At 46.3% G+C, this 24,468-nt stretch overlaps 1 protein-coding gene across 4 annotated transcripts in view; it reads left to right on the forward strand.

Annotated features, from left to right (window-relative positions):
• Positions 1–4,642: 4,642 nt before the first annotated feature.
• The window catches only part of LOC139544869 (mitogen-activated protein kinase 1-like), a 78,960-nt gene continuing 59,134 nt past the window's right edge, over positions 4,643–24,468 (forward strand). For 3 of the 4 annotated variants that reach the window (XR_011668963.1, XR_011668962.1, XM_071352018.1), the window contains exon 1: positions 4,643–4,937. Coding sequence is in view for 2 of the 4 variants with exons in the window: in XM_071352018.1 (XP_071208119.1) it covers positions 4,801–4,937 (137 nt within the window). In the remaining 2 variants the exon portion in view is untranslated. The remainder of the gene's footprint in view (positions 4,938–24,468) is intronic. The other variant, XM_071352019.1, reaches the window with a different exon arrangement.

A 24,468-nucleotide genomic window follows, 5' to 3' on the forward strand; every position in this document is an offset into this window, starting at 1 on the left:
CGGTACCCCCCTGTATATAGCCTCCACATTGACTCTGTACCGGTACCCCCTGTATATAGCCTCCACATTGACTCTGTACCGGTACCCCCTGTATATAGCCTCCACATTGACTGTGTATCGGTACCCCCTGTATATAGCCTCCACATTGACTCTGTACCGGTACCCCCTGTATATAGCCTACACATTGACTCTGTACCGGTACCCCCTGTATATAGCCTCCACATTGACTCTGTACCGGTACCCCCTGTATATAGCCTCCACATTGACTCTGTACCGGTACCCCCTGTATATAGCCTCCACATTGACTCTGTACCAGTACCCCCTGTATATAGCCTCCACATTGACTCTGTACCGTAACACCCTGTATATAGCCTCTACATTGAATCTGTACCGGTACCCCCTGTATATAGCCTCCACATTGACTCTGTACCGGTACCCCCTGTATATAGCCTCCACATTGACTCTGTACCGGTACCCCCTGTATATAACCTCCACATTGACTCTGTACCGGTACCCCCTGTATATAGCCTCCACATTGACTCTGTACCGGTACCCCCTGTATATAGCCTCCACATTGACTCTGTACCGGTACCCCCTGTATATAGCCTCCACATTGACTCTGTACCGGTACACCCTGTATATAGCCTCCACATTGACTCTGTACCGGTACCCCCTGTATATAGCCTCCACATTGACTCTGTACCGGTACCCCCTGTATATAGCCTCCACATTGACTCTGTACCAGTACCCCCTGTATATAGCCTCCACATTGACTCTGTACCGTAACACCCTGTATATAGCCTCTACATTGAATCTGTACCGGTACCCCCTGTATATAGCCTCCACATTGACTCTGTACCGGTACCCCCTGTATATAGCCTCCACATTGACTCTGTACCGGTACCCCCTGTATATAACCTCCACATTGACTATGTACCGGTACCCCCTGTAAATAGCCTCCACATTGACTCTGTACCGGTACCCCCTGTATATAACCTCCACATTGACTCTGTACCGGTACCCCCTGTATATAACCTCCACATTGACTCTGTACCGGTACCCCCTGTAAATAGCCTCCACATTGACTCTGTACCGGTACCCCCTGTATATAGCCTCCACATTGACTCTGTACCGGTACCCCCTGTATATAGCCTCCACATTGACTCTATACCGGTACACCCTGTATATAGCCTCCACATTGACTCTGTACCGGTACCCCCTGTATATAGCCTCCACATTGACTCTGTACCGGTACCCCCTGTATATAGCCTCCACATTGACTCTGTACCAGTACCCCCTGTATATAGCCTCCACATTGACTCTGTACCGTAACACCCTGTATATAGCCTCTACATTGAATCTGTACCGGTACCCCCTGTATATAGCCTCCACATTGACTCTGTACCGGTACCCCCTGTATATAACCTCCACATTGACTCTGTACCGGTACCCCCTGTATATAACCTCCACATTGACTATGTACCGGTACCCCCTGTAAATAGCCTCCACATTGACTCTGTACCGGTACCCCCTGTATATAGCCTCCACATTGACTCTGTACCGGTACCCCCTGTATATAACCTCCACATTGACTCTGTACCGGTACCCCCTGTATATAGCCTCCACATTGACTCTGTACCGGTACCCCCTGTATATAGTCTCCACACTGACTCTGTACCGGTACCCCCCTGTATATAGCCTCCACATTGACTCTGTACCGGTACCCCCTGTATATAGCCTCCACATTGACTCTATACCGGTACACCCTGTATATAGCCTCCACATTGACTCTGTACCGGTACCCCCTGTATATAGCCTTCACATTGACTCTGTACCGGTACCCCCTGTATATAGTCTCCACATTGACTCTGTACCGGTACCCCCTGTATATAGCCTCCACATTGACTCTGTACCGGTACCCCCTGTATATAGCCTCCACATTGACTCTGTACCGGTACCCCCTGTATATAGCCTCCACATTGACTCTGTACCGGTACCCCCTGTATATAGTCTCCACATTGACTCTGTACCGGTACCCCCTGTATATAGCCTCCTCATTGACTCTGTACCGTAACACCCTGTATATAGCCTCCACATTGACTCTGTACCGTAACACCCTGTATATAGCCTCCACATTGACTCTGTACCGTAACACCCTGTATATAGCCTCCACATTGACTCTGTACCGGTACCCCCTGTATATAGCCTCCACATTGACTCTGTACCGGTACCCCCTGTATATAGCCTCCACATTGACTCTGTACCGTAATACCCTGTATATAGCCTCCACACTGACTCTGTACCGTAATACCCTGTATATAGCCTTCACATTGACTCTGTACCGTAACACCCTGTATATAGCCTCCATATTGACTCTGTACCGGTACCCCCTGTATATAGCCTTGCTTGTTATTTTACTGCTGCTGTTTAATTATTTGTTCTTATTTTCTATTTTCTACTTAACCCTTTTTTTTCTTAACTTAAAGCATTGTTGGTTAAGGGCTTGTCAGTAAGCATTTCACTGTAAGGTCTGCTACACCTTTGTATTCAGCATTTCACTGTAAGGTCTACTACACCTTTTGTGTTAAGCATTTCACTGTAAGGTCTACACCTGTTGTATTCAGCATTTCACTGTAAGGTCTACTACACCTGTTGTATTCAGCATTTCACTGTAAGGTCTACTACACCTGTTGTATTCAGCATTTCACTGTAAGGTCTACTACACCTGTTGTATTCAGCATTTCACTGTAAGGTCTGCACCTGTTGTATTCAGCATTTCACTGTAAGGTCTACACCTGTTGTATTCAGCATTTCACTGTAAGGTCTGCACATGTTGTATTCAGCATTTCACTGTAAGGTCTACTACACCTGTTGTATTCAGCATTTCACTGTAAGGTCTGCACATGTTGTATTCATCATTTCACTGTAAGGTCTACTACACCTGTTGTATTCAGCATTTCACTGTGAGGTCTACTACACCTGTTGTATTCAGCATTTCACTGTAAGGTCTACTACACCTGTTGTATTCAGCATTTCACTGTAAGGTCTACTACACCTGTTGTATTCAGCATTTCACTGTAAGGTCTACACATGTTGTATTCAGCATTTCACTGTAAGGTCTGCACATGTTGTATTTGGCACATGCGACATAACATTTGATTTTAAATACAATACTCTTAGTTTTAGAGATGTTCAAGACCAGTTTATTACTGGCCACCCGTTCCAAAACCCTGCAACTCTTAAGGTTTTCAGTGACTTCATTATCTGTGGTTGCTGATGTGTGTGTGTGTGTGTGTGTGTGTGTGTGTGTGTGTGTGTGTGTGTGTGTGTGTGTGTGTGTGATGGATAGACAAGTGTAGCCTACGCCAAGATGCGGCTGAAATTCTGCAGGTGGGGAGCGGGTGAGAAGGTTCAGGAGGCTTGTTGGGCATCTTGTTATGACATGCATTTACATGAATTAGGTCCACGGAATTATACCTGGGAAGAGCGGTTTTATGGAGAAACTTTTTGAATGTCATTTGAAATAGCTAGCTAACGTGCTTGTGCGTGCAGAGCGGCACTGGAAATAAAAATACGCATTTTTGTAGTTAATAAATCCAAAGTGAAACAAGATAACTAGGCCTATAGTATCCTTCACTGGCGTTTAAACAGTTCATTATTCTATAGCTAATTTAAAAAACCTCTCTCCCTATCTTCTGGATCAAGCTTGTAATGTCCGCACAGAAGCCTATGCTTCGGAGTGGGGAGGGGCAGGTAGCATAAACGCGCACAGGTAAAGATGTTCAGTTTGCAGGCAGACACTGTAATAAGTTTCTGCGTGACAGAGTTAGGGCTTTGCATAGGCGTTTTGTTGTGGGCGAAGGGGGAAAAAATGACTGAAACGTAAAATAACATTGTAAAAGGGCTTTTATAAATGAAAACATAGCAATGTATCAACTTACGTGACATCACAGAGGGCCAACTAACCTTCTGGTAGAGAATGCAGTGATGAGTATCAAAATTGTCACCGGTAAATAAACGCAGAGTGCTATGATAAACTGCATATAACGGTTTTAATGAAGTGGCAGCTGCGTTCATACATTTCTATAGAAAAAGCCCATTTTTATTCTCAGCTTCTTCTTAACTAACTCATCAATATGAACACCATCCAAAGTACGTATGCTTAAATCATCAGACTTATTTTTATGCACTCTAGAGAACAACACAATTGTTAACCAATAACTAGTTCATTATTAACAATTAAAGTATGATAAATAACAGTAGTGTGTTGCTTCCCAATCACACTAAAACTACGTAGAAGATTTTAAGGTGAGGACTCCTGCAAGCCCCAGTAATAAGACTCTGAGAGAAACATAGCTGGGTATTGCCTTCAGCACCTAACTAGCTAGCTGGTCATCAAGATGACTGACTTATAGATGCCTGACTTAAAGATGACGGACTTAAAGATGCCTGACTTAAAGATGACTGACTTAAAGATGACGGACTTAAAGATGCCTGACTTAAAGATGACTGACTTAAAGATGACTGACTTAAAGATGACTGACTTAAAGAATACTGATTTATCCGAATCCATTCCTCTCCACAGGCGACTCCCAGGTGCGCGACACACGTCATCCGTTCGGGCAGCAGGCGTGTCCATAGTCTCTGCGTATAGCTAGCGTACTGCAGTCAGTAGCGCCGATGAACCACTATCATTACTGACGACTTCAGAAACGCTCCCTGTTATAACGTTGTTACTGCGGTGACTTTCCCTTTCTTTTTGGCTGAGGAGAACGTGTAAAGAGGCAGCTGGTTTTCACAATGGCGACAGCTGCGGTATCTGCCAGTGGCCCCAACCCCGGCTCCGGCGCTGAGTTGGTCCGAGGACAGGCCTTCGATGTCGGGCCTCGCTACCACAATCTGTCGTATATCGGAGAGGGCGCCTACGGAACGGTGTGGTAAGACATGTCTTCATACGTTCCATGATGGCAGAAATGTTGCCTCACACTCATCACTACTGACGTTAGTCTAACAAGTTTGGATACTTTGTAGACTTCAATGAGTAGAATTACCCTCCGTTTTCACTTCTTTACTGCCACATTGTAACATGTAAAGTGTATTTTTAGACATGTGTTGCTGTTGATATGGCGCTAGTTTGCAGTGAGTGAAGGCATTTGTTACAGTGGCTACTTGTTGCTCTTGGGTCGACTGTAGGATTTGGCAACTCAGGGCGATTTCACATTACATAACTCAGTATTGACAAATTATTTTTATTCCTTTTAACAGACTATTTATGTTCATTTCGAAAAATCTTCCTCTACCAACTTTTTATTAGGCCAACATATTTCGTTCTTATCTGCATGCTCAGCAGAATAATTTATATCTGAAAAACCACCGACGCAAAACGCCTTAATGTCAAACTTGATTCGTGTTTTTAGCCGTCAATTTGTCTTAATTTAAAATAAGCCTGAGAACTCTGAATCATTTCAGATTTACCGGTAGGCTGGTTTCGGTAAACTGCAGTATTCACTGTGTGCATGTTGTGTTGACATCGGTTGTCGTGATAGTGACCAGGATGAATGGACCAGATTGCTGGTGCGAGAGAGCTTGTTTAGGGGCAAGGTTAGCCCTGATCAAGGCTGAAGGCATCTTCTGTAGAGGGGAGCGTTAAAGCTGCAGAATGACACTTTTTAGGCGACCCAACCAAATACACATATTAGTTATAGATCTGTCATTCTCATCGAAAGCAAGACTAAGAAGCGGAAGATGTGTTCTATGTGCACCATTTCTATGCTTCCCGTTTAGTTTTTTGCGAATTTGAGTTTGTATTTTTTAGCTGGCGTACAAAACAATCATTTTGGCTCGTGGAAAATCTGTTTCACATGTTTAGATTGAACTATGAATCTCTCCAACGTATATGATTGTTTTGTTACAAACGGAAATTAGGTGAAATATTTGAATTTTAGCAACAAGGAAATTGAGTGTTTTTAAAAATAATTTTTGTATTTTGTATTTTGTTGCATTTTTCAGCTTTAAGAGCCGCGACGCGCGGGTTCAGCATTAAAATGCATCTCTTGCGGACGAACGTGTTGTCACAGGAAAATGTTGGGTGCAACTGTTGTGGGGCGGCAGGTAGCCTAGTGGTTAGAGTGTTGGACTAGTAACCAGCAGGTAGCCTAGTGGTTAGAGTGTTGGACTAGTAACCAGCAGGTAGCCTAGTGGTTAGAGCGTTGGGCCAGTAAACAGCAGGTTGCCTAGTGGTTAGAGTGTTGGACTAGTAACCAGCAGGTAGCCTATTGGTTAGAGCGTTGGACTAGTAACCAGCAGGTAGCCTAGTGGTTAGATCGTTGGACTAGTAACCAGCAGGTAGCCTAGTGGTTAGAGTGTTGGACTAGTAACCAGCAGGTAGCCTATTGGTTAGATAGTTGGACTAGTAAACAGCAGGTAGCCTAGTGGTTAGAGTGTTGGACTAGTAACCAGCAGGTAGCCTATTGGTTAGAGCGTTGGACTAGTAACCAGCAGGTAGCCTAGTGGTTAGAGTGTTGGACTAGTAACCAGCAGGTAGTCTAGTGGTTAGAGCGTTGGACTAGTAACCAGCAGGTAGCCTAGTGGTTAGAGCGTTGGACTAGTAACCAGCAGGTAGCCTAGTGGTTAGAGTGTTGGACTAGTAACCAGCAGGTAGCCTATTGGTTAGAGCGTTGGACTAGTAACCAGCAGGTAGCCTAGTGGTTAGATCGTTGGACTAGTAACCAGCAGGTAGCCTAGTGGTTAGAGTGTTGGACTAGTAACCAGCAGGTAGCCTATTGGTTAGATCGTTGGACTAGTAAACAGCAGGTAGCCTAGTGGTTAGAGTGTTGGACTAGTAACCAGCAGGTAGCCTATTGGTTAGAGCGTTGGACTAGTAACCAGCAGGTAGCCTAGTGGTTAGAGTGTTGGACTAGTAACCAGCAGGTAGTCTAGTGGTTAGAGCGTTGGACTAGTAACCAGCAGGTAGCCTAGTGGTTAGAGCGTTGGACTAGTAACCAGCAGGTAGCCTAGTGGTTAGGGCGTTGGACTAGTAACCAGCAGGTAGCCTAGTGGTTAGAGTGTTGGACTAGTAACCAGCAGGTAGCCTAGTGGTTAGAGCGTTGGACTAGTAACCAGCAGGTAGCCTAGTGGTTAGAGCGTGGGTCTAGTAACCAGCAGGTAGTCTAGTGGTTAGAGCGTTGGACTAGTAACCAGCAGGTAGTCTAGTGGTTAGAGCGTTGGACTAGTAACCAGCAGGTAGCCTAGTGGTTAGAGCGTTGGACTAGTAACCAGCAGGTAGCCTAGTGGTTAGGGCGTTGGACTAGTAACCAGCAGGTAGCCTAGTGGTTAGAGTGTTGGACTAGTAACCAGCAGGTAGCCTAGTGGTTAGAGCGTTGGACTAGTAACCAGCAGGTAGCCTAGTGGTTAGTGCGTTGGACTAGTAACCAGCAGGTAGCCTAGTGGTTAGAGCGTTGGACTAGTAACCAGCAGGTAGCCTAGTGGTTAGAGCGTTGGACTAGTAACCAGCAGGTAGCCTAGTGGTTAGTGCGTTGGACTAGTAACCAGCAGGTAGCCTAGTGGTTAGAGCGTTGGACTAGTAACCAGCAGGTAGCCTAGTGGTTAGAGTGTTGGACTAGTAACCAGCAGGTAGCCTAGTGGTTAGAGCGTTGGACTAGTAACCAGCAGGTAGCCTAGTGGTTAGAGCGTTGGACTAGTAACCAGCAGGTAGCCTAGTGGTTAGAGCGTTGGACTAGTAACCAGCAGGTAGCCTAGTGGTTAGAGCGTTGGACTAGTAACCAGCAGGTAGCCTAGTGGTTAGAGTGTTGGACTAGTAACCAGCAGGTAGCCTAGTGGTTAGAGTGTTGGACTAGTAACCAGCAGGTAACCTAGTGGTTAGAGTGTTGGGCCAGTAACCGGCAGGTAGCCTAGTGGTTAGAGCGTTGGACTAGTAACCAGCAGGTAGCCTAGTGGTTAGAGCGTTGGACTAGTAACCAGCAGGTAGCCTAGTGGTTAGAGTGTTGGACTAGTAACCAGCAGGTAGCCTAGTGGTTAGAGTGTTGGACTAGTAACCAGCAGGTAGCCTAGTGGTTAGAGTGTTGGGCTAGTAACCAGCAGGTAGCCTAGTGGTTAGAGCGTTGGACTAGTAACCAGCAGGTAGTCTAGTGGTTAGAGCGTTGGACTAGTAACCAGCAGGTAGCCTAGTGGTTAGAGCGTTGGACTAGTAACCAGCAGGTAGCCTAGTGGTTAGGGCGTTGGACTAGTAACCAGCAGGTAGCCTAGTGGTTAGAGTGTTGGACTAGTAACCAGCAGGTAGCCTAGTGGTTAGAGCGTTGGACTAGTAACCAGCAGGTAGCCTAGTGGTTAGTGCGTTGGACTAGTAACCAGCAGGTAGCCTAGTGGTTAGAGCGTTGGACTAGTAACCAGCAGGTAGCCTAGTGGTTAGAGCGTTGGACTAGTAACCAGCAGGTAGCCTAGTGGTTAGTGCGTTGGACTAGTAACCAGCAGGTAGCCTAGTGGTTAGAGCGTTGGACTAGTAACCAGCAGGTAGCCTAGTGGTTAGAGTGTTGGACTAGTAACCAGCAGGTAGCCTAGTGGTTAGAGCGTTGGACTAGTAACCAGCAGGTAGCCTAGTGGTTAGAGCGTTGGACTAGTAACCAGCAGGTAGCCTAGTGGTTAGAGCGTTGGACTAGTAACCAGCAGGTAGCCTAGTGGTTAGAGCGTTGGACTAGTAACCAGCAGGTAGCCTAGTGGTTAGAGTGTTGGACTAGTAACCAGCAGGTAGCCTAGTGGTTAGAGTGTTGGACTAGTAACCAGCAGGTAACCTAGTGGTTAGAGTGTTGGGCCAGTAACCGGCAGGTAGCCTAGTGGTTAGAGCGTTGGACTAGTAACCAGCAGGTAGCCTAGTGGTTAGAGCGTTGGACTAGTAACCAGCAGGTAGCCTAGTGGTTAGAGTGTTGGACTAGTAACCAGCAGGTAGCCTAGTGGTTAGAGCGTTGGACTAGTAACCAGCAGGTAGCCTAGTGGTTAGAGTGTTGGGCTAGTAACCAGCAGGTAGCCTAGTGGTTAGAGCGTTGGACTAGTAACCAGCAGGTAGCCTAGTGGTTAGAGCGTTGGACTAGTAACCAGCAGGTAGCCTAGTGGTTAGAGTGTTGGACTAGTAACCAGCAGGTAGCCTAGTGGTTAGAGTGTTGGGCTAGTAACCAGCAGGTAGCCTAGTGGTTAGAGCGTTGGACTAGTAACCAGCAGGTAGCCTAGTGGTTAGAGCGTTGGACTAGTAACCAGCAGGTAGCCTAGTGGTTAGAGTGTTGGACTAGTAACCAGCAGGTAGCCTAGTGGTTAGAGTGTTGGACTAGTAACCAGCAGGTAGCCTAGTGGTTAGAGTTTTGGACTAGTAACCAGCAGGTAGCCTAGTGGTTAGAGTGTTGGGCTAGTAACCAGCAGGTAGCCTAGTGGTTAGAGTGTTGGACTAGTAACCAGCAGGTGGCCTAGTGGTTAGAGTGTTAGACTAGTAACCGGCAGGTAGACTAGTGGTTAGAGCGTTGGACTAGTAACCAGCAGGTAGCCTAGTGGTTAGAGCGTTGGACTAGTAACCAGCAGGTAGCCTAGTGGTTAGAGTGTTGGACTAGTAACCATCAGGTAGCCTAGTGGTTAGAGTTTTGGACTAGTAACCAGCAGGTAGCCTAGTGGTTAGAGTGTTGGGCTAGTAACCAGCAGGTAGCCTAGTGGATAGAGTGTTGGACTAGTAACCAGCAGGTAGCCTAGTGGTTAGAGCGTTGGACTAGTAACCAGCAGGTAGCCTAGTGTTTAGAGCGTTGGACTAGTAACCAGCAGGTAGCCTAGTGGTTAGAGTGTTGGACTAGTAACCAGCAGGTAGCCTAGTGGTTAGAGTGTTGGGCTAGTAACCAGCAGGTAGCCTAGTGGTTAGAGTGTTGGACTAGTAACCAGCAGGTAGCCTAGTGGTTAGAGCGTTGGACTAGTAACCAGCAGGTAGCCTAGTGGTTAGAGTGTTGGACTAGTAACCAGCAGGTAGCCTAGTGGTTAGAGTGTTGGACTAGTAACCAGCAGGTAGCCTAGTGGTTAGAGTTTTGGACTAGTAACCAGCAGGTAGCCTAGTGGTTAGAGCGTTGGACTAGTAACCAGCAGGTAGCCTAGTGGTTAGAGCGTTGGACTAGTAACCAGCAGGTAGCCTAGTGGTTAGAGTGTTGGACTAGTAACCAGCAGGTAGCCTAGTGGTTAGAGTGTTGGACTAGTAACCAGCAGGTAACCTAGTGGTTAGAGTGTTGGGCCAGTAACCGGCAGGTAGCCTAGTGGTTAGAGCGTTGGACTAGTAACCAGCAGGTAGCCTAGTGGTTAGAGTGTTGGACTAGTAACCAGCAGGTAGCCTAGTGGTTAGAGTGTTGGACTAGTAACCAGCAGGTAGCCTAGTGGTTAGAGTTTTGGACTAGTAACCAGCATGTAGCCTAGTGGTTAGAGTGTTGGGCTAGTAACCAGCAGGTAGCCTAGTGGTTAGAGTGTTGGACAAGTAACCAGCAGGTAGCCTAGTGGTTAGAGTGTTGGACCAGTAACCAGCAGGTAGCCTAGTGGTTAGAGCGTTGGACTAGTAACCAGCAGGTAGCCTAGTGGTTAGAGCGTTGGACTAGTAACCAGCAGGTAGCCTAGTGGTTAGAGCGTGGGTCTAGTAACCAGCAGGTAGCCTAGTAGTTAGAGTGTTGGACTAGTAACCAGCAGGTAGCCTAGTGGTTAGAGCGTTGGACTAGTAACCAGCAGGTAGCCTAGTGGTTAGAGCGTTGGACTAGTAACCATCAGGTAGCCTAGTGGTTAGAGTGTTGGACTAGTAACCAGCAGGTAGCCTAGTGGTTAGAGTGTTGGACTAGTAACCAGCAGGTAGCCTAGTGGTTAGAGTGTTGGACTAGTAACCAGCAGGTAGCCTAGTGGTTAGAGTGGTGGACTAGTAACCAGCAGGTAGCCTAGTGGTTAGAGTGTTGGACTAGTAACCAGCAGGTAGCCTAGTGGTTAGAGCGTTGGACTAGTAACCAGCAGGTAGACTAGTGGTTAGAGCGTTGGACTAGTAACCAGCAGGTAGCCTAGTGGTTAGAGCGTTGGACTAGTAACCAGCAGGTAGCCTAGTGCTTAGGGTGTTGGACTAGTAACCAGCAGGTAGCCTAGTGGTTAGAGCGTTGGACTAGTAACCAGCAGGTAGCCTAGTGGTTAGAGCGTTGGACTAGTAACCAGCAGGTAGCCTAGTGGTTAGAGTGGTGGACTAGTAACCAGCAGGTAGCCTAGTGGTTAGAGTGTTGGAATAGTAACCAGCAGGTAGCCTAGTGGTTAGAGCGTTGGGCCAGTAACCAGCAGGTAGCCTAGTGGTTAGAGTGGTGGACTAGTAACCAGCAGGTAGCCTAGTGGTTAGAGCGTTGGAATAGTAACCAGCAGGTAGCCTAGTGGTTAGAGTGTTGGACTAGTAACCAGCAGGTAGCCTAGTGGTTAGAGTGTTGGACTAGTAACCAGCAGGTAGCCTAGTGGTTAGAGTGTTGGAATAGTAACCAGCAGGTAGCCTAGTGGTTAGAGCGTTGGGCCAGTAACCAGCAGGTAGCCTAGTGGTTAGAGTGGTGGACTAGTAACCAGCAGGTAGCCTAGTGGTTAGAGCGTTGGAATAGTAACCAGCAGGTAGCCTAGTGGTTAGAGTGTTGGACTAGTAACCAGCAGGTAGCCTAGTGGTTAGAGTGTTGGACTAGTAACCAGCAGGTAGCCTAGTGGTTAGAGTGTTGGACTAGTAACCAGCAGGTAGCCTAGTGGTTAGAGTGGTGGACTAGTAACCAGCAGGTAGCCTAGTGGTTAGAGTGTTGGACCAGTAACCAGCAGGTAGCCTAGTGGTTAGAGCGTTGGACTAGTAACCAGCAGGTAGACTAGTGGTTAGAGCGTTGGACTAGTAACCAGCAGGTAGCCTAGTGGTTAGAGCGTGGGTCTAGTAACCAGCAGGTAGCCTAGTGGTTAGAGCGTTGGACTAGTAACCAGCAGGTAGCCTAGTGGTTAGAGCGTTGGACTAGTAACCAGCAGGTAGCCTAGTGGTTAGAGCGTTGGACTAGTAACCAGCAGGTAGCCTAGTGGTTAGAGTGGTGGACTAGTAACCAGCAGGTAGCCTAGTGGTTAGAGCGTTGGAATAGTAACCAGCAGGTAGCCTAGTGGTTAGAGTGTTGGACTAGTAACCAGCAGGTAGCCTAGTGGTTAGAGTGTTGGACTAGTAACCAGCAGGTAGCCTAGTGGTTAGAGTGTTGGAATAGTAACCAGCAGGTAGCCTAGTGGTTAGAGCGTTGGGCCAGTAACCAGCAGGTAGCCTAGTGGTTAGAGTGGTGGACTAGTAACCAGCAGGTAGCCTAGTGGTTAGAGCGTTGGAATAGTAACCAGCAGGTAGCCTAGTGGTTAGAGTGTTGGACTAGTAACCAGCAGGTAGCCTAGTGGTTAGAGTGTTGGACTAGTAACCAGCAGGTAGCCTAGTGGTTAGAGTGTTGGACTAGTAACCAGCAGGTAGCCTAGTGGTTAGAGTGGTGGACTAGTAACCAGCAGGTAGCCTAGTGGTTAGAGTGTTGGACCAGTAACCAGCAGGTAGCCTAGTGGTTAGAGCGTTGGACTAGTAACCAGCAGGTAGACTAGTGGTTAGAGCGTTGGACTAGTAACCAGCAGGTAGCCTAGTGGTTAGAGCGTGGGTCTAGTAACCAGCAGGTAGCCTAGTGGTTAGAGCGTTGGACTAGTAACCAGCAGGTAGCCTAGTGGTTAGAGCGTTGGACTAGTAACCAGCAGGTAGCCTAGTGGTTAGAGCGTTGGACTAGTAACCAGCAGGTAGCCTAGTGGTTAGAGTGTTGGACTAGTAACCAGCAGGTAGCCTAGTGGTTAGAGTGTTGGACTAGTAACCAGCAGGTAGCCTAGTGGTTAGAGTGGTGGACTAGTAACCAGCAGGTAGCCTAGTGGTTAGAGTGTTGGACTAGTAACCAGCAGGTAGCCTAGTGGTTAGAGCGTTGGACTAGTAACCAGCAGGTAGCCTAGTGGTTAGAGCGTTGGACTAGTAACCAGCAGGTAGCCTAGTGGTTAGAGTGTTGGACTAGTAACCAGCAGGTAGCCTAGTGGTTAGAGTGTTGGGCTAGTAACCAGCAGGTAGCCTAGTGGATAGAGTGTTGGACTAGTAACCAGCAGATAGCCTAGTGGTTAGAGCATTGGACTGGTAACCAGCAGATAGCCTAGTGGTTAGAGCATTGGACTGGTAACCGAAAGGTTGCAGGTTCAAATCCCCGAGCTGACAAGGTAAACATCTGTGGTTCTGCCCCTGAACAAGGCAGTTAACCCAGGCCGTCATTGTAAATAAGAATTTGTTCTTAACTGACTTGCCTGGTAAAATAAAAACTAGTTAACATGGTGTACAGTAAGTGTATTTTGCATCTGTGAAATTACGACCATTTGTTGTGATATGAAAGGAGAGGATTTATGTTTCTAGAACTGTACAGCAACTGAGAATTGATGCACGTTTAGATGGGAGTATTTGGCTGTTTTGGCTTCCAGAGCTAATTCGCCCTTTAAACAGAACATGTAGGGTCCTTGGACTAAGGAGTAACGTTAGGCTCCTTTTGTCCATTACTGGGGTAGGGCAAGCTTCAACAGAGCACTGCAAGCTGCATCACGAAGCATCAAACGACTGAGCTGAATAAGACACAGGATTTAAAAGGCTCCGTGTAAAGTACAGTAGGTCTACTTGATCTAGACAGTCATACAATGTGTTCATCTAGTTCTGAGAATAGGCTTCCTGGGAATCCAGTCTGCAGAGAGACCATCATAAAGTTGTTCAATAACGTTTCCAAAAAAGCAGGAGCGACACTCAACTAGTCTAGTATAGCGCGATCATTACATCACCTACAGAGAATCTTTCTCTCTCGATCCCCCTACAGAGAATCTTTCTCTCTCAATCCCCCTACAGAGAATCTTTCTCTCTCGATCCCCCTACAGAGAATCTTTCTCTCTCGATCCCCCTACAGAGAATCTTTCTCTCTCGATCCCCCTACAGAGAATCTTTCTCTCTCGATCCCCCTACAGAGAATCTTTCTCTCTCAATAGCGACCCACAAAGATGGTTCATGTTGCCTAGTCGCTAAGTCTCCAGCTCGCACGCAGGCAGGCAGGCACTCCGATGTACACACTTTGTGGTTGTGTGCATTTAGCTCAGTGATTAAATAATGGAAGGTGTCAGGGAATGGGATCCCAGGAGCCGTGAGACCTATCTTTATCCCTAGGCTCAGTTGAGAGTGAAAGGAGGGTTAGAAACGGGTCAAATGGCACCATATTCCCTACATAAAGCTCTATGGGCCCTGGTCAAAAGTAGAGCCCTGTGGGCCCTGGTCAAGAGTAGAGGCCTGTAGGCCCTGGTCAAGAGTAGAGGCCTGTAGGCCCTGGTCAAGAGTAGGGCCCTGTAGGCCCTGGTCAAGAGTAGAGGCCTGTAGGCCCTGGTCAAGAGTAGAGGCCTGTAGGCCCTGGTCAAGAGTAGAGGCCTGTAGGCCCTGGTCAAGAGTAGAGGCCTGTAGGCCCTGGTCAAGAGTAGGGCCCTGTAGGCCCTGGTCAAGAGTAGAACCCTGTAGGCCCTGGTCAAGAGTAGGGCCCTGTAGGCCCTGGTCAAGAGTAGAGGCCTGTAGGCCCTGGTCAAGAGTAGAGGCCTGTAGGCCCTGGTCAAGAGTAGAGGCCTGTAGGCCCTGGTCAAGAGTAGGGCCCTGTAGGCCCTGGTCAAGAGTAGAACCCTGTAGGCCCTGGTCAAGAGTAGGGCCCTGTAGGCCCTGGTCAAGAGTAGAGGCCTGTAGGCCCTGGTCAAGAGTAGAGGCCTGTAGGCCCTGGTCAAGAGTAGAGGCCTGTAGGCCCTGGTCAAGAGTAGAGCCCCGTAGGCCCTGGTCAAGAGTAGAGGCCTGTAGGCCCTGGTCAAGAGTAGAGGCCTGTAGGCCCTGGTCAAGAGTAGAGGCCTGTAGGCCCTGGTCAAGAGTAGAGGCCTGGAGGCCCTGGTCAAGAGTAGAGGCCTGTAGGCCCTGGTCAAGAGTAGAGCCCTGGAGGCCCTGGTCAAGAGTAGAGGCCTGTAGGCCCTGGTCAAGAGTAGAGCCCTGCATAAGGAATAGGGTGCCATTTGAGATGCAGACTACCTCTCAGTGGAGGCAGGCAGGGAGCAGACTACCTCTCAGTGGAGGCAGGCAGGGAGCAGACTACCTCTCAGTGGAGGCAGGCAGGGAGCAGACTACCTCTCAGTGGAGGCAGGCAGGGAGCAGACTACCTCTCAGTGGAGGCAGGCAGGGAGCAGACTACCTCTCAGTGGAGGCAGGCAGGCAGCAGACCCTCTCTCAGTGGAGGCAGGCAGGCAGCAGACTACCTCTCAGTGGAGGCAGGCAGGCAGGGAGAAGACTACCTCTCAGTGGAGGCAGGCAGGCAGGGAGAAGACTACCTCTCAGTGGAGGCAGGCAGGCAGGGAGAAGACTACCTCTCAGTGGAGGCAGGCAGGCAGGGAGAAGACTACCTCTCAGTGGAGGCAGGCAGGGAGCAGACTACCTCTCAGTGGAGGCAGGCAGGCAGGCAGCAGACTACCTCTCAGTGGAGGCAGGCAGGGAGCAGACTACCTCTCAGTGGAGGCAGGCAGGCAGGCAGCAGACTACCTCTCAGTGGAGGCAGGCAGGGAGCAGACTACCTCTCAGTGGAGGCAGGCAGGCAGCAGACTACCTCTCAGTGGAGGCAGGCAGGGAGCAGACTACCTCTCAGTGGAGGCAGGCAGGGAGCAGACTACCTCTCAGTGGAGGCAGGCAGGGAGCAGACTACCTCTCAGTGGAGGCAGGCAGGGAGCAGACTACCTCTCAGTGGAGGCAGGCAGGGAGCAGACTACCTCTCAGTGGAGGCAGGCAGGCAGCAGACTACCTCTCAGTGGAGGCAGGCAGGGAGCAGACTACCTCTCAGTGGAGGCAGGCAGGGAGCAGACTACCTCTCAGTGGAGGCAGGCAGGCAGCAGACTACCTCTCAGTGGAGGCAGGCAGGCAGGGAGCAGACTACCTCTCAGTGGAGGCAGGCAGGGAGCAACATGACTCTACTTGTAATACTCTGTGCTTTTCCAGCCTGCCCCTCCCAGCCTCCCTCACGCACTGAGCAAACACACATCCATCCTTCCTACTCACTCAATCACTCTCCTTTCCCTTTGTCAACACACACACACCTACACTTATACACCCACTTACACCTACCTACCTACCCACCCACACACACACACACACACACACACACACACACACACACACACACACACACACACACACACACACACACACACACACACACACACACACACACACACACACACACCCACATAAAGAATAACCCTTGAATGAGTAGGTGTTCTAAAACTTATGACCGGTAGTGTACACCCCCCCCCCCCCCCCCCCCCCCCACTACACCTACACATTATTCCATGTGTAACTCTGTGTTGTTGAATTGCAATGCTTTATCTTGGCCAGGTCGCAGTTGTAAATGAGAACTTGTTCTCAACTGGCCTACCTGGTTAAATAAAGGTGAAGTAAAATAAATAAACTCTCAGTTAACTGCTGGTGCAACACATCTGCCACTGGAGATACCAGGAGGGTTTTTCCTGGCAATGCCAGACAGCCCCACTTTATAGCGGAATGACTATGTGATGTGACTGAAACCACTACCTACATGTTACCTCAACTACCTCGTACCCCTGCACAGTGACTTGGTACCGGGGCTGTTACGGTTACCGTATTACCGCCACACCGGAGGTCTAGAGTCATGAAGACCGTTAAATTCCACGTGACCGTTTAGTCGCGGTAACTAGGCTTCTCCAAGCTCTGATGCTGCTGATGGTCATTAGTAGCCTACCAAACTTGCTAACTGCCTGGTACTCAGCCCTCTATTGTCCCTCTGATCACTCTGACATCAATGCAAAATGTAATGGTGTGAGAAAACATACACATACACGTGGTTAGCAGATGTTAATGCGAGTGTAGCGAAATGCTTGTGCTTCTAGTTCCGACAGTGCAGTAATATCTAACAAGTAATCTAACAATTCCACAACACATGCCTTATACACACAAATCTAAGTAAAGAAATGGAATACAAATATACAGTCGTGGCCAAAAGTTTTGAGAATGACACAAATAGTTTGCTGCTTCAGTGTCTTTAGATATTTTTGTCAGATGTTAGCAAGCATTTCATAAGTGTCAAAGGCTTTTATTGACAATTACATGAAGTTGATGCAAAGAGTCAATATTTGCAGTGTTGACCCTTCTTTTTCAAGACCTCTGCAATCCGCCCTGGCATGCTGTCAATTAACTTCTGGGCCACATCCTGACTGATGGCAGCCCATTCTTGCATAATCAATGCTTGGAGTTTGTCAGAATTTGTGGGTTTTTGTTTGTCCACCCGCCTCTTTAAGATTGACCACAAGTTCTCAATGGGATTAAGGCCTGGGGAGTTTCCTGGCCATGGACCCAAAATATCGATGTTTTGTTCCCCGAGCCACTTAGTTATCACGTTTGCCTTTTGGCAAGGTGCTCCATCATGCTGGAAAAGGCATTGATCGTCACCAAACTGTTCCTGGATGGTTGGGAGAAGTTGCTCTCGGAGGATGTGTTGGTACCATTCTTTATTCATGGCTGTGTTCTTAGGCAAAATTGTGAGTGAGCCCACTCCCTTAGCTGAGAAGCAACCCCACACATGAATGGTCTCAGGATGCTTTACTGTTGGCATGACACAGGACTGATGGTAGCGCTCACCTTGTCTTCTCCGGACAAGCTTTTTTCCGGATGCCTCAAACAATCGGAAAGGGGATTCATCAGAGAAAATGACTTTACCCCAGTCCTCAGCAGTCCAATCGCTGTACCTTTTGCAGAATATCAGTCTGTCCCTGATGTTTTTCCTGGAGAGAAGTGGCTTCTTTGCAGCCCTTCTTGACACCAGGCCATCCTCCCAAAAGTCTTTACCTCACTGTGCGTGCAGATGCACTCACACCTGCCTGCTGCCATTCCTGAGCAAGCTCTGTACTGGTGGTGCCCCGATCCCGCAGCTGAATCAACTTTAGGAGACGTCCTGGCGCTTGCTGGACTTTCTTGGGCGCCCTGAAGCATTCTTCAGAACAATTGAACCGCTCTCCTTGAAGTTCTTGATGATCCGATAAATGGTTGATTTAGGTGCAATCTTACTGGCAGCAATATCCTTGCCTGTGAAGCCCTTTTTGTGCAAAGCAATGATGACGGCACGTGTTTCCTTGCAGGTAACCATGATTGACAGAGGAAGAACAATGATTCCAAGCACCACCCTCCTTTTGAAACTTCCAGTGTGTTATTCAAACTCAATCAGCATGACAGAGTGATCTCCAGCCTTGTCCTCGTCAACACTCACACCTGTGTTAACGAGAGAATCACTGACATGATGTCAGCTGGTCCTTTTGTGGCAGGGCTGAAATGCAGTGGAATTTTTTTGGGGGGGATTCAGTTCATTTGCATGGCAAATAGGGACTTTGCAATGAATTGCAATTCATCTGATCACTCTTCATAACATTCTGGAGTATATGCAAATTGACATCATACAAACTGAGGCAGCAGACTTTGAAAATGTATATTTGTGTCATACTCAACTTTTGGCCACGACTGTATACAGTTGAAGTCAGAAGTTTACATACACTTAGGTTGGAGTCATTGAAACTTGTTTTTCAACCACTCCACAAATGTCTTGTTAACAAACTACAGTTTTGGCAAGTCTGTTGTGTCATGCACAAAGTAGATGTCCTAAGTCATTTTTCCAACAATTGTTTACAGACAGATTATTTCACTAATAATTCACTGTATCACAATTCCAGTGGGTCTGAAGTTTACATACACTAAGTTGACTGTGCCTTTAAACGGCTTGGAAAATTCCAGAAAATTATGTTTGATTGGCTAATTGACATAATTTGAGTCAATTGGGGGTGTACCTGTGGATGTATTTCAAGGCCTACCTTCAAACTCCTTGGGAGCAATTTCCAAACGCCTGAAGGTACCACGTTCATCTGTACAAACAATAGTACGCAAGTATAACCACCGGCATACCTTCCTGAGCCGGCATACCGCTCAGGAAGGAGACGCATTCTGTCTCCTAGAGAGGAACATACTGTGGTGTGAAAAGTGCAAATCAATCCCAGAACAACAGCAAAGGACCTTGTGAAGATGCTGGAGGAAACAGGTACAAAAGTATCTATATCCACAGTAATACACGTCCTATATTGACATAACCTGAAAGGCCGCTCAGCAAGGAAGAAGCCACTGCTCCAAAACCGGCATAAAAAAACAGACTACGGTTTGCAACTGCACATGGGGACAAGGATCGTACTTTTTGGAGAAATGGTGGACTTCACAAAATAGATGGCATCATGAGGTAGGAAAATTATGTGGATATATTGAAGCAACATCTCAAGACATCAGTCAGGAAGTTAAATCTTGGTCGCAAATGGGTCTTCCAAATGGACAATGACCCCAAGCATACTTCCAAAGTTGTGGCAAAGTGGCTTAAGGACAACAAAGTCAAGGTATTGGAGTGGCCATCACAAAGCCCTGACCTCAATCATATAGGAAATTTGTGGGCAGAACTGAAAAAGCGTGTGCGAGCAAAGAGACCTACAAACCTGACTCAGTTACACCAGCTCTGTCAGGAGGAATGGGCCAAAATTCACCCAACTTATTGTGAGAAGCTTGTGGAAGGCTACCTGAAACGTTTGACCCAAGTTAAACAATTTAAAGGCAATGCTACCAAATACACTCAATTATTATGTAAACTTCTGACCCACTGTGAATGTGATGAAAGAAATAAAAGCTGAAATAAATCATTCTCTCTACTATTATTCTGACATTTCACATTCTTAAAATAAAATGCTGATCCTAACTGACCTAAGACAGGGATTAAATGTCAGGAATTGTGAAACTGAGTTTAAATGTATTTGGCGAAGGTGTACGTAAACTTCTGAATTCAACTGTACATAAATATATGGTTGAGCAGTAGATTATATAAAATACGGTATATACATATGAGATAAGTAATGTAAACATTATTAAAATGATGCTCTACATGTCTTGTAAAGAGGATTAATGTTCTTAATTTTAAGAAGTGATCCATTTATTAAAGTGGCTAATGACTTCAAGTCTGTGTATGTTGGCAGCAGCCTCTCTGTGTTTTGTGATAGCTGTTTAACAGTCTGATGGCCTTGAGATGGAAGCTGTTTTTCAGTCTCTCGGTCCCAGCTTTGATGCACCTGTACTGACCTCGCCTTCTGGGTCTTAGGGGCCAAGCCAAATTTCTTCAGCCTCCTGTGGTTGATGCTATTGCACCTGCTTCAACACGCTGTCTGTGTGGGTGGACCATTTTGAGTTTGTCTGTGATGTGTACGCCGAGGAACTTGAGTGATGGCCTCTATTTAAAAGAGGCTACTGTATATATTTATTTCTCAGCTTTCATAATATTAAGCACATTGCTTATAATTGCATGAAAATAAACTCCTCCGTCCTCCGTCCACCATTTAAGTGCATAGAGGACATGTATTTTCCCCTGCTGCCCCTGTTTCGATGGAGGTACATGATAATGGTCCATTCTAAGTCAAAAACAAATTTCACAAATACATTATTTTATATATGTAAAGACAAGATTAAATCAATAATTGTCTGATGGGTGACAATGTTAGCCTATCACTTGTGAATGATGCCCAGCATGAGAAACAATGTATTTTTTTTTGGCGACTTGTTCGAGTCATAATCGCACTCCTCATGTAGCTTAGCCCATAGGCCTAATATGTTTTGATAAGGTTTGTATCACAACTAAAGTGGCCAAATAATTCCTTTTTAAAATTAAGAACATTAATCCTCTTTACAAGGGGTGTGGAGCCTAACTGGCAAACATAACCAGCACGTGAGTTTCAAGTTTGGGGATGATCATTTTCACCATAAAAATGCACCTTTTTATAATAAAAGCATTACGTGCATAATCACATTTGTGGTCACTTTTGGCTGACGAAAAGTAAATGTGGACAGTTCTTCAAATATCTTCATTATGCTCCTCGGAATTGGATAAGGATGCGCACATTTGCGTCCCCGATTTGTCTTAACTTATAGCCTGTGAGAAAGACCCGGTCACGTGACTGAGAACCGTGTGAGAGACCGTTCGGATTGCACACAGTGATAAGGGCAGAACAACGCAGCACTCGGGGCCGCAAAAGGCATGGATTTATTTTAGGGTGCGTTACGGCCACAAAGGGGACGCCGCCGTGAAATTCGAGGCATTATCAAGTGTTTTTCAAAATTGTGAATGAGTGACTGATGTAGTGTCTACAGCCTGCTCAAAAAACACAGAGCAGCGTCAAGCAACCTTTTTCAAAATCATCATTAGAGTCGCATCATACAGCCTTACAATGTATTAAAAATCTAAACATGTAGCCCAATATTTTCTTAAGACCTGGCTAAAATAAATAATGTATTTATTGTGATGGTGTAGGCTACATTACATGGATTTATTAGACTTTTTAAAATGTAGATGTTCCACTTGTAGGACATGCTGAATGTGTTTATGTTAATTAACGGTCAATTACCGTGAGACCAACAGTTATTTGCTTGGCAATCACCGGCTGACGAAATGTCGTGACTGCCACAGCCCTACTGGGTACCAGTACTCCTTGTTTATAGTCTCATTATTACCTCAACTACCTCGTACCCCTGTACATTGACTCGGTACCAGTACTCCTTGTTTACAGTCTCATTATTACCTCAACTACCTTGTACCCCTGTACATTGTTTTTGAAACCGGTGCTTCTGGTGTATATTGTCTTGTTATTGTTACTATTTCCTTTTTTTACAAATGTTTCTCACTTTTTAACTCTGCATTGTTGAAAAAGCGCTCTTCAGTAAGCATTTCACGGTAAAGTCTACACCTGTTGTGTTCAAGCAAATGTGAGAAATAAAATGTGATTTGAAATTGAGAGGGACGTAAAAGAGATGGTTTATGGGAGATGCTACAATGCTAAATCTTCTGGTAAGGTTTAGCTGGTCCCTTTATCCCCCTCCACTACATTGCCTTGGCAACAGCATGTTGCATAACCTTCCACACTGGCTGCAATATCTAAGGCCTTGTACTCTGTTTCCATGGAAACCCTGCCTCCCCCCCATGCTTTCTCTCCAATTCAATTCAAATGTCTTTATTGTCCTGGGAAACATACTTTTGTGTTTTTTTTCTTCTCTTGCTTTGGCAATCACACAAATTAAATTAATAATTCCATCACAATAACAACAAAAGAGAACAATGTCATGAAATGTGCTTCACAAGGTGCATGGACTCTGTGTGCAGTAACAGTGTTTAACATCATTTTTGAATGACGACCTCCTCTCCTAGCCCGCACATACAATTATCTGTAAGGTCCCTCAGTCGAACAGTCAATTCACCTTTCAGCAAGACAATAACCTAAAACACGAGAACCAAATCTACACTGGAGTTGCTTACAGTTGATGTTCCTGAGTGGTCGAGTTAGATTTTACAAGTACATTTAAGTCAAAACTATGGCAAGACCTGAAAAATGGTTGTCTATCATATTCAACAATCAATTTGACAGAGCTTGAAGGATTTTGAAAAGAATAATGGGCAAATATTGTACAATCCAGGTGTGAAAAGCTCTTCAGCCCTGTTCACACTGCAGGTCTTAATTATGGAGTGAGATCTCTGACAAAAGGTTGAACGTGCGTATCGTTAGGATCGTAAGAAAAGACGTATGTAAATTGTTAGGATATTAAGAAAAACTGTATGTAAATTGTTAGGATATTAAGAAAAGCTGTATGTAAATTGTTAGGATCGTAAGAAAAGCCATATGTAAATTGTTAGGATATTAAGAAAAGCCGTATGTAAATTGTTAGGATCGTAAGAAAAGCCATGCGTGAAACGTGACATTTAATCTCAGAACATACAAACACCATGTTACGATGACAGACTATTCTGACGTACAATAATACCTTTCAGAGTTCAGGCAGTTTCATCTCACCAACAACAAAAAAACGTACACCAAGCGGCCTGTGAGGCGTGCTACCCGAACAATCATAACACCGTAGAAAACCCAGAAGTCAGGGAAACCTGAAAGTAGTACCCTGCACGTTTTCAAGTTACGTCTCTATGACTCCTCAGTTGAGTTTACTTCACGTTTAGGTAGCTAATGGAATGGATTTGTTTATCAGCGTAAGTCTAGATAGCACTAGCTGTTTTCTGTCTACAACAGTGCAGTTTCAGTCCGCTAGGTGTCTCTCTACAGCATGGACATATCTCTGGGTGACGTGGACAACCCCATGCATGCACCTTATCAAAATATGACTAATACAATATTGCACCATCCCATTCTCTGGGCTCTGTCTGCAATCATAACCAGTAGTATCTACCAGGAATCAGGAATCATAACCAGTAGTATCTACCAGGAATCAGGAATCATAACCAGTAGTATCTACCAGGAATCAGGAATCATAACCAGTAGTATCTACCAGGAATCAGGAATCATAACCAGTAGTATCTACCAGGAATCAGGAATCATAACCAGTAGTATCTACCAGGAATCAGGAATCGTAACCAGTAGTATATACCAGGAATCGTAACCAGCAGTATCTACCAGGAATCATAACCGGTAGTATCTACCAGGAATCAGGAATCGTAACCAGTAGTATATACCAGGAATCAGGAATCGTAACCGGTAGTATCTACCAGGAATCAGGAATCGCAACCGGTAGTGTCTACCAGGAATCAGGAATCGTAACCGGTAGTGTCTACCAGGAATCAGGAATCGTAACCGGTAGTGTCTACCAGGAATCAGGAATCGTAACCGGTAGTGTCTACCAGGAATCAGGAATCGTAACCGGTAGTGTCTACCGGGAATCAGGAATCGTAACCAGTAGTATCTACCAGGAATCGTAACCAGTAGTATCTACCAGGAATCAGGAATCGTAACCAGTAGTATCTACCAGGAATCAGGAATCGTAACCAGTAGTATCTACCAGGAATCAGGAATCGTAACCAGTAGTATCTACCAGGAATCGTAACCAGTAGTATCTATCAGGAATCATAACCAGTAGTGTCTACCAGGAATCAGGAATCGTAACCGGTAGTATCTACCAGGAATCAGGAATCGTAACCGGTAGTATCTACCAGGAATCAGGAATCGTAACCAGTAGTATCTACAGGGAATCATAACCAGTAGTGTCTACCAGGAATCAGGAATCGTAACCGGTAGTGTCTACCAGGAATCAGGAATCGTAACCGGTAGTATCTACCAGGAATCAGGAATCGTAACCGGTAGTGTCTACCAGGAATCAGGAATCGTAACCGGTAGTGTCTACCAGGAATCAGGAATCGTAACCGGTAGTGTCTACCAGGAATCAGGAATCGTAACCGGTAGTGTCTACCAGGAATCAGGAATCGTAACCGG

This window comes from Salvelinus alpinus, chromosome 19, assembly GCF_045679555.1.
Source record: "Salvelinus alpinus chromosome 19, SLU_Salpinus.1, whole genome shotgun sequence".
NCBI classification, from domain to species: Eukaryota; Metazoa; Chordata; class Actinopteri; order Salmoniformes; family Salmonidae; genus Salvelinus; species Salvelinus alpinus.